Here is a 10,869-nt window from a genome sequence, read left to right as displayed (position 1 = left end):
TATGGCCCCAGCGAATAAAAGCTTCAAGCACTGAGCGCGTTGACAACGTCCCGGAGAATGGGGAATTTCTTTCATTCACTGTCAATCACAACCACATTGTGGGCGCGTCTATTTTCCTTTTCGGACCAATCCTTGTCTCAAGGGGGCAAGACGCGAAGACTTCATAGCCAATCGGCGTTCTTCATTCCTGAACTTTTGCTACTCTGAGCAAGTTAATACATCGGGGGGTGTGGCCGCGCCTGACTGACTCCAGTGGAAAGCGCGTTAACTCTTTAAGGGCTGAACAGTTAATAGTAATAATAATAATAATAAAAAATAATAATAAAAATAAATAAATAATAATAATAATAATGATAATGTTTTGACACTGCTTCATACGCAATGCTTATATGGCATCCACTGCCAAAAATGTGAATTAAGAACAAAGTAAACAATAAAGTGTCCTGCCCACGTGACATATTTTAATCGCTTGGCAGAGTAGCATTAATTAAATGCTTTACCTAAACTGGCAAAATATGACAGGCTTTGAAGATACCTCTTTGGAAACGTCACCCACCTGGAATTTCCCTGTTACAAATTACTGTTATTCACAAGTTCTGTAAGAATGCAAGCCGTGCAACTACATAGAAATCCATATCAGTGCATGGAACATATATTACTTACATTTAGAAATAACAACTCGTTGTACCATGATCATTATTTCATTAAATAATTTGTAATTCCTTGTAACAGGCATAACAGAGAAACGTCAATCTAAGATGTGGTTTAATGAATTAATGACAGATACCTGAAGATAAACGATACAAACAAAAAAATTATATTGGTAGGTAAAAATAACCTTAAAGGTATTCTACCTTACAGCCTGATGTATGTTGCTGGAATTCGCACACGAATGAGGGGCCCAGCGCGTCATGAGGTCATATGCAGGAATTTTGTGGGCTTCCCGCTCCAGTGAAAATTCCTTGTGTGCAGGTAACTTACTCCCTGTGGCTCAATTGCAGAGCCGGAGGGGAGTGCTCATGATGGGCTTGCACCTTGGTCACTGCAGGGCTCAGCCAGTTCGTCGCTAAACTAAAGGAAACACATCACTTCCTACATTATAAAACAGCTGTAGAATTATGTGTAATAATAATAATAATAATAATAATAATAATAATAATAACAATAATAATATTATTTTATCATATGTTAGCTATAATATAAAATACCCACACGGATAAATATATTTATATCCGCTCCGCACATCCGCGCATTAGTTCGATAGAGAATTAGAGAATAGTCTTTAAAGAGGGAAGAGGTGGATGTTATGCCTTTAAGAGTTAAGAAACTTGAAACCTTGTTTGCGCAACAATCAGTGCAGCTCACAGCCGCCAAAGTGTCTAGACTAGCACATGATGGGAGCCAGCCAATGGCTCCATAGCTCTCCTCGGGGGCCCCGTGTGTGTGTGTGCGTGCGTGCGTGTGTGTGCTTCAGAAACTGAAAAAAGAGAGAGAAACGGAGAAAGAAAGAAATCTGGGGTGCTGTTTGACCAGATCTGAACACGGAGCCAGGGGCACGTCGGAGCCCAGGGATTGTTCCTACACTCATCCTCCAGAATATTAGGATATATTGGGATTGTTGAACGAATACTTTCAATATCGCGGAAAACCACTGGGATTGAGAGTTCTGAAAGGATTTTCTTGGGATTAATTTGCAGCGGAGCCGCTCCATTCATGCGCCGAGTGCCGCTTTAAAAAGAAAAGAGCCGAGGGTGTTTCAAAGTCCAAAAACACAGCGGAGCGCGAGTCGATCGGTTTCTGTCGCAGCGTTTCATTGGGATACTACTTAATGTACTTTGTCTTTTGTATGCGTTTTTGCAATCATGGGACTAGAATAGTGTGATATCATTTTTGCAAGTGCCCCTTGCAGTTGCTTTGTCAAAACATAAACAAATTATCGTGTTCTGTGTTCTATGAAAGGATTCTCGCTCAAGTGAATGCATTTTGATTTCTATGTTGCAGTGCATTTTTGTCACTTCTATCCTTTTTAATGCAATATATTATTTTAGCTCCTACTCTAATGTTGCGGATTGGCCACATATATACAGCATTCGGCTGTGCATGCACTGCACGGCATCTACAAATCATTAATGTTGTACGACGACCTTAAAAAATATTGGAATCCACACAGATCTGAACAAGAATAGAACCCATATAGATTTATAAATTGTCGTATGTTCAGGTCGAAACGCTCAGGTCTTGTGCGGCGACTCTGGAGAAGCCGTTTGATTCCCGATAGAGACGGGGGAGATGGAAGTAGCAATACCAGCGAGGGGGGTCGGGACGATCTGTGCGGCAATAACCCTGAAAAGATTCCCAAAACGGAACTCAGACCGGTGACCCGAGGCTGGTCGACTGAGGGGGACTTCGGGAGGGAGTGCACCAGAAATCACGCAGAGAGCGGCGGCTCTAGGGTCATTTTGGACCAAGATGGGGGTGCCATGTGTGTCCTGGAGCAGGGAAGCCCCCGGTCAGCACAGGACGAAAGCAAAACGGTGACATGCTGTCTATTCAAAGACCGGGACCACACCGGACCCAGAAGCACTGAGGCGCCTCGGGGCAAGGAACCTGGTTCCTGCCAATTCGTGCTAAGGAACCGTAGTTTCCGGGACACCGGCTCTTCTGGGGGACAGGAGGTGAAACCCCGTTCTGTAGTCGAGCAGGAGCTCAAGACCGCCACCTACACCCTTTTGAAAAGACTAAAGGAAAAACCGCTGGATACTCTGTTAGAGGCCGTGGAGTCTAAAGGGGGGATGCCGAGCGATTGTGTTATGGTATCTCGGACAGAGTTGCGGTTAGGCGGTCATATGGCCCCTCCGCAGCTGCTGCTCTGTAAGCTCTACCGCTGGTCTGACCTGCAGCACACGGCTCAGCTAAAGCCGCTTTGTGAGTGCCAGAGCTTCGGTGTTCAGGATGGGCCGGCGGTGTGCTGCAACCCCTATCACTACAGTCGACTCTGTGGTCCAGGTAAGGGCACCTGTTAATAGCTACAGATGCTCATTGATGCTCAGACCGATTTTCACTGTTCATAAGGGAAACACTTGTGTAGGCTACATTAATTAAGGGTTTATCCGATGGATGTTATTGTAATGCCTAATGCATTTCGGGTTCTTAAGGACGCAAAACGACATTTTTACCGATAGAATAATAATGCATAATCGTGACAAGAAGAGGTCAGTAATCCTCATTGCTTCTTTGCGCCCTTTTGTGATTCGAAAATGTTTTGATAGTGTAAAGTGAATGTCAGTGTCGTTGACGTCTCATTAGTTACAATCCAGGTGCATTTATGAACCGGTTCTTTCTTTCCTGAATTTACTCAAGGATAAAGATTCAGTCGATAATTTGACTCTGTCCACTTTGTAAGTAAACAATAACCCAGTAAATGAAGTCAAGAATGTCATTCTGTCCATCAAATGTTGGAGTCGGCGACTAAATAATGTATGGCTACTCTTATGACTACTGTAGCTTCAAAACAGAAGTAGTGAGTTCAGAAAGAGCAGTAGGCTATTAACATTAGCAGAAATCAAGGATTGTCTATGGAAAATAATACTAATTGTCAAAAATGACCATTTTTGACTTTTTTCCCGTATTCGGGTCTGTACACTTTTTCCTGTAGGCCAGAAAATCTATATATGGAAATGCAGATTACTCTTGCAATCAGGATATGGATTGAACTTGAGTTTAAAGAATAGGCCTATACATTGGCTGTTGGGCTAATGTTAGTGCCAGCATAATGGTATTCATTTGGATATAACTTTATCACCTGCACATTATTCAGACTAGATTTTATTTGTGAGGTTATATTTAGGCTACACGCATATATCTAAAGAACCAGTGTCAGGGTGAAGCCTTGAGATGAAAGACGGCAGCGAGAATATAGCAGGGAATGTTTATATTATGATTAGGCCTATATGGAGTTATTTCTGACCTTACAACAAATACAGTAACTCTGTTTGTCTGTGTGTGGGGGACAAACTAGGCCCTGATTGGTTATACTGTAAGCTATAGCAATCAACTGTTTGACAATATTGAGTTAGTCTATCTAACCTTTGAAATCATTAGTCCCATAGACCTCTTTATGTATCAGTACGCCTAATAGACCTATTACAGCAGGCTATGTAATTGGCTAGCTCTTAAACATATACTCGTAGTTCTCTTAGTGTCACAGTAAGAATGCTATGAGTCTTTAAGATCATTTTTTTAACTGTAAAAAAGCCTTCTATTCTCAGTAGTTGGTCAACGGGCTCCGTGGAGTCTGCGAAGTTGGACCGGTTGGCCCCGCTAACCCCCGGGACCACGTGTGAAATCGCGTGTGAAGATGCGAGCTTTAGTATTTCTGTCTTCTTAAGCTGGCGCGGTGGTTTGATCTTTCCATAGACCAAGCGTTCATAGTTGGCAGTGACACGCACTTCAAAGCCTGGATTTCAGGATGACAAAACTGATAGTGGAAACGTGGGAAACTGTTCAACATTTTGTTTTGTGTACAACTGGCTGTTTTCCCCCTTTTAAAAAGTATAAGACATTTATCAACACCTAGAATCTCATAGAAAGTGAAACGCTAAATGATTCCCTCCGCATCTTCATCCAAAATAGGATAGTTACGTCCATACACTTTACAGTTTAATATTGTCTGCTAGGCTTATGGATAATAAAATGCATTGTCGATTAACGAACTATTTAACCTGTTTCTCGAAGGACATTAGAATTACAAGGCTTGCCACTGATGAGTCATGGTATTGCTTTATTTTGCTGCCGAGTGAAATATCATTGAAATAAAAATAATCAGCAAACGAAACTTATATGAAACGAGAAACACTTAGTGTTTCGGTAATTCTGAAACAAATAAAACGTACATTTTTAAAAGCAACTTTATGTGGTCACTTCCTTTTCCAATGAACCCTCCATCTAGTACACACACGCGTACGCACGCACTTTGTATAATATTTAAATGTAACAGACAGACAGCGCCCTCCACTTTATTTTGTTGATTGCTAAATCTTGACAAGTAAACAGGACTTAAACGACAGTCGGAAAAAGACAGTGCTCGACTAGGCGAAGAGAACAGGGATTTAGATAGACAAAACCTTTTTATTCTTCTTTTATTTAGGCAGGCATTATGCCTTTGAAATGAGATCAGTTTCAAGTTGCGCTTTAAAAGCCCTTTTTCCTAAGGAGGTCCCCTCGTGCTATTTAGGTGAAGGAGCGGTGATAATATACAGTTTGCATAATACTGGCGCCAGACTGACTAGCTGTGTATCTGAGTGACTGAGTTAGGATCCTGGCAATTACTGCCGCCACTCTTAAAGAACCCGCTACAGTTCTGTTTTCTTTTTCCTCTTTTCCTTTCAAAAACATTTTCCTCTTTTATTTTTCGGGAAATGTGCCTTGGAAGTTCGCTCTTCTAACGTTTGCCTGTTTTCAGACCTTTAGTCATTCATTTTTAAACGAAACTTATATTCATACAAACTATTTGCTTGTGTGTTGCACTGTGTGTTAAAATATTTAATTGTAACCGCAAGCTTCCAAATTGTGTTTTCACATATTTGTGTTTTTTATTATTTTGATTTACGTGGATATTTTGTGTAGGCAGCATACGATGTTTAGTACCTAACATTTAGCGAAGTCAGAGGGAACTCTGTGGGGGACTCTACCTCCAAACCATTAACTTGGCAGGAAGTGTATATTAAAGGTCACATATCACTTACAATATTACTTTGTGAAAGAAGCTGGCTTGCTACATAGATATGTTTTTGAATATTTGTGTTTGAATGGAATACTCATTCTCAATTTTATTATCCTGAAAAACAACTAAGATAGAAAAAGAATGAATGATTTCCCCAACAGTTCTGAAAACTACACCATCAACTGAACCAATATGAATGTAGCGTATGTTTCAGAAATCACCAGGCCATTTTCAATCATTTGTAATCTAATTTGTTGCTAAAATATTCCAAAGAAGATTGGTTTTACTCTTTTTCCAGAGTAATAAAAAAAAACAATACGATTAGCTTTAGCTTGTATTGTTTAACATATAGTAGCTCTTTTTGTTTGTCTTCAGGAGTATAAACAAATAAAGGGCCACTTCCTTTTCTTCGTAGATGATAAAACAGCATGATGTAATGTAGGCTGATGTTATGACCTCTTGTGATGAAAAATTAATGTGAGTACCTAGTACTAAATATGTTCTGCCTTTACCACAAGTGTTTTTGTCATTTACAAAAAAACATATTTCCTTTTATTGTGCTCCAAAAAACGGGATACAATATTTGGGGCATCCACATAGCTATTCTCTGCCACTGCAGTTTCTTTGCTTGTCCTAGGTGGGAGCCAAACACCCAGTGTACAGCAGAAATGAAACTGGCTCATAGCTGTTCTGTTCTACATTTTGAATGTAATACTTGCTTGAGCCTCAAAAAGTTTTGGGAACATGAAACTTTCTCGTGCTTCACTTCAGCATTCTGCACCTCTCTAACGCTCACTTTTAAGCCTCGGCTTTGTGGATTCAAATTCTTAAATCATTATTTTTTTCAAACGCTTTTCATCAATCTGCCTCCTGAAATGGCATAGAACAATCGACTCTCTCTTAAAAATTTGGACGGAAATTTATTTTAAAAAATTTTAGACGCAGTCATTGTAACACTGGGCAATGAGATTACCTCCAGTCATTTACAGTGCACTGCCTTCATATTCATTTGCGCAATTATAAAAGGCAGAGGGTAGGGCCATTATAGTATTTATTAAAGTCCCAGCCTGGGGTTCTGCTTCTGATCACAGCCCTGGACCAGGCACCCTGCCCCCGCAGACAGCCCCAAACCTGATCCCCTGGTCTCTAGAGAAGCTGGCCCCAAACCCGATCCCCTGGTCTCTAGAGAAGCTGGCCCCAAACCCGATCCCCTGGTCTCTAGAGAAGCTGGCACACCCTGGCTGCAGTGCACAGGTCCCACAGTTTGCGCATTATAGAGATGTGTAGGGTTGGGGTTGTGGTTTTCTGATACTGTGCTGTTCTCCAGACTCTAGCCACTTATCTTCAATTAAATCCGCTGCCAGCTTTTTGACATGAGGTCCATATTGAAAAGTGAGATTGATACTTTTTTTAAGTGGGACGGAGGCTTTCTGGTCCAGGGTAGCGTGGTAACTGATTTTAGCCGAAACAAACACAGCGGTCCCAGGGAACTTCTCAAATGAATGTTTTGTATTTCAGAGTCACCTCCACCTCCCTACTCAAGGCTCTCCCCCACTGAAGAACACAAGCCACTGGGTAAGTCCGCAATGTACACTACATCTCCCATCAACCTCCCTGCCTTCAGACAGGAAGTAAAGCCATTTTAAAGTTTACTTACCATCTGACCTCCTCACTAAATTAATGTTCATCGGCTGTTTTTTGGAAATTTTGTGTAGCTGCTTCAGCGAGAGAGGAGGAAGCAGTGATTATTTAATGATGGACATTGTTTTCTGAGGTTATGATTTACTCTTGTTAGAGATTATTTAAAACAGAACATTTTGTGGTGTACTGATATAGAATTAGTGCAGATGTGCAGACACATTGTGCTGTAAAATTAGGGTGGAAAGCAGACCCTAAATAGAGTTGGGTAGTGCAGAGATGCCATGTTGTGGAACAGAGGTGGGTAGGCTGGGTTATCTGTGGTGTGGGTCATCAGAACCGCAGTGTGGCACATTTTCAAAACCGTATCTGCTTGACTTGTTCAGCGCTTTTGATATCAGTGTGGTTTGTTTCCATGCTGCTGTAGAGCAGTACTCACCTTCTTTGGGGACAGGGAAAGTGTGTTAAGCTACTGACGGGTTCCTACCCTGGCATAACATGCATCAGCAGGCAATGCAACCAAACCAAGCTGGGCCATAGCTTTCAGGGAAACATGACTTGGTGGTGTTTAAGACATTTCAATGGATTGCGGATATATCTGGAAATATCGCATTAGTGGATCGTGGGAAGTTTGATGGTTCAGGAACGGAGTGATGGCTCTTCACCTGCAGACATTAAACCTACTATTCCAGTTTTGGGATGGTGGTGCTGTGATAAAGGGCTTAACCTGTGGACAGCGCATAGTATCATACCACCAAGACATCTGAAGAGTGTGGAGATTAATGAAGGCCTTGGGAAAGTCCAAACACTGACCATCCTGTCTTTACTCCTCTCCAGATCTGTCAGATTCAACATTGTCTTACACTGAAACTGAGGCCTCCAGCTCCCCGAATGCCACACAAGGGGCCTTCTCAGGTGAGTGTCCCCTCTACAAAGCGCAGAGCCTTGCCAGGTCCACCTGCAGAGCTCCAGAACAGGAAGGCCCACTGCACTGGGCCCATTTCTGCAGTGTAACACACTAAAATGTGGGTTATGTTGTGGTTTATATCAGCATTGTTCGAGCAGTTTGCCCATACTTCCTACGTTTATCCCTGAGTTCAGTAGACACTCCGCCTTGCGTCACAAGACTGAAACCGCTGATGTTTGAAGATAAGTGTTAATACATGTGAGCGAGCGTTGCCTAGCTCCATCAAGATATAAATCCTTCACCCGGCACGCTCGTGCCAAAATCTGACTAGCGGCGGTGAAAAATTATCGGTCGGTAAGTTTAAACAACCGCAAGGTCTCCTTTACTGCCCTTGCGCTTGGTGTGTGCGTGCTGCGCTCAGCACGGGCCCCTGACTGAATCAAAGGGCCAGTGAATCACCCAGAGCAGCGTGACTCTCCCTTCTTATCGCACTTCCCGCCTATCAGACGCTCCGATCTGAGGGAGGGCCGTGTGGGTAGCGTGCCGAGGGGCCATACCGGTCCGGGCGATCGGTGCCGTTCCGTCTGCGGCGTGCCCCGGCGCAGGTGTGACGGACGGGGGCAAGCGGGACAGGGTAGCTCTGTAATGGGGACAGAAGCTGAGTCTCCCCAACAACGAGGAGGAGCGCTGAGGCGGGGCTCCCCCTGCAGGGACCCAGAGGAACATACAGGCCTCTGCCGCTCTGTGTGAAAACGGCAGCGCCGACTCGGCGTTTGTGGGATTTCACGGGGAGGCCGGGGCAGCCGCAGAGGTGATCCATAAGCAGGGCTCGGTTGCGAAGCGCTACAAAGCCCTGGCAGCGTTCAGGTCTCTGACCACCTTTTTAATCAACAATGCTATCTCAAATGTGGATCTGCGCGGGGCAGGAGGCTTATTATTGTGGGTGATATCATGTTTATTGTTCATGCTATTGTGTAAATTATGACTGTCCACCTCTACTGGGTGTACGCCCAGCATTTCAGCGGTCTGGCCAGGGCCGAAAGTATTACTGCCAGGGCCGGAGTGGAGCGGCTAATCTAATTCCCCAGTGCAGAAGTTCATCGGTTGCCTCTCGGTGTGTTCGGATAAATGCGCAGACTTTGTGCTTAATTTGTTTTTATTTTTGAGTCGGTCTTTGCTCCTCCTGATTAAGAGCCATTAAGATGTCTCCCGGCCGCGGCGCGATAAAGGGGCTGGGGCGGGAAGCATGGCGTGCGGAGTGACCGCAGCGTGCTTTTCCTCTGCTGGTTTTTTCTTCTTCTTTTTAAAAAATGTTTGAGTGGGCTTGCACTGTAATAAGATCCACATAACCCACCCCCGACCGCCCCCGACCCCCCCCCGACCCCCCCCACACCCCTCGAATCTCTGCTTCCAGACGGCCTCTGACCGGGCTGTTGTGGACGGAGAGGGGGTCTGGAGGAACCTTAGCTGTGAACGGAGGTGCAGTTAAGCGCCCCTCTCTTATGAAATAGGAACCGTGTTTATACACGGTCGGGATCAAAGTTATGCAAAGAGGAAACGCAGCCTCTGTAGACGAGGCTGTGTGGAGCCCCTGGTGTGGAGAAGGGGCGCCAAACATCACGTACAGGCCCCAAACCACTGGAGTTTGGTCGGCTTCTGGGACTCTTCTGGGCGGTGCCCCTCCCTTATGATAATGCCAACGCTGTCGGCGCTCCCTCGCAGGAAGTAGAAGAGTAGAGGTCGAGGCGAACAGCGGATGGACACGTCATGCTGAAAGTTTTATGTTCTCACGTTCTGGGGCCGCTATCGCGTGCGTACCCGTTTGACAAACCCGCGCGACGAGCCCATGCTGCCTCTCTGGGTGGGTGGATGTCAAAGTCCTGCGGTGACTCACCTCGCTCTCGTGTGAGACGAAAGCCACAAAGTTACTGTGTGGTCCGGATTAGCCAACCGGTCAGCATAGCTAAAGTGAACATTAGAAGGAGTCAGCCAGCGTAGGATTGTTGCAGATTGAGAAGACTCCTGATAATTAATTTAACCAAGAAAAATAGATGCCGTGGTGGCCCTCAGAAATGTTCTTGTTATTGAGGAGCTCTTTGTTGTTGTTGGATAAAGGCGTGTAGCTGCGATTCCTCCCGTAAGTGGGAAAACCTTTCCTCCATCTGGGGAACATGGTGCTTACAGGTCAGCGCTCTTTCATAGAGAGCGCATTCTCATACAGCCTCTTAACTTGTTTGCCTGAAATCTGGGTAATGCAGTTGGCCCGATTATCTTATTTAGCCCAAAGTGCAGAACCATACAAGGGAGCTGAATTACCCCACCCTCTCCTGCCTGGTTAAGTGTTTGGAAAGAAAAGAAAAAAAGAAAAGATCAATTTAACAAGAGTCGTATGTGTGGTCCTCCGCACTCTCACACCCCCACCCCAAGCAGGAACTAGTTAAGCTCTTAAAAGCAAGGCTTGGGGGCATGTGGGGGTTAGCCAAATGTGCAGCAGCAGATAGCAGCCCTGGGCTACAGTAATACCCCTGTCTGAACATTCCTCTTCTCTGTCAAACAATGGCTGATGAACGCATTTGAACTGGTCGGGTTGGTGGATTAGCTT

General features: G+C 44.4%; 1 protein-coding gene across 1 annotated transcript in view; it reads left to right on the top strand.

Moving 5' to 3' along the window:
- The first annotated feature begins 1,406 nt into the window (after window positions 1-1,406).
- The window catches only part of smad6b (SMAD family member 6b), a 30,482-nt gene continuing 21,019 nt past the window's right edge, over window positions 1,407-10,869 (top strand). The window contains exons 1-3 of the mRNA XM_061221865.1: window positions 1,407-3,006; window positions 7,241-7,297; window positions 8,198-8,275. Of these exons, the coding sequence (XP_061077849.1) occupies window positions 2,214-3,006; window positions 7,241-7,297; window positions 8,198-8,275 (928 nt within the window). The 5' untranslated portion in view covers window positions 1,407-2,213. The remainder of the gene's footprint in view (window positions 3,007-7,240; window positions 7,298-8,197; window positions 8,276-10,869) is intronic.

Source organism: Conger conger, chromosome 15 (genome assembly GCF_963514075.1).
Source record: "Conger conger chromosome 15, fConCon1.1, whole genome shotgun sequence".
Lineage (NCBI taxonomy): Eukaryota > Metazoa > Chordata > Actinopteri > Anguilliformes > Congridae > Conger > Conger conger.
The sequence above is the reverse complement of the archived record's forward strand: the minus strand, read 5'-3'. Positions and strand labels throughout refer to the sequence as shown.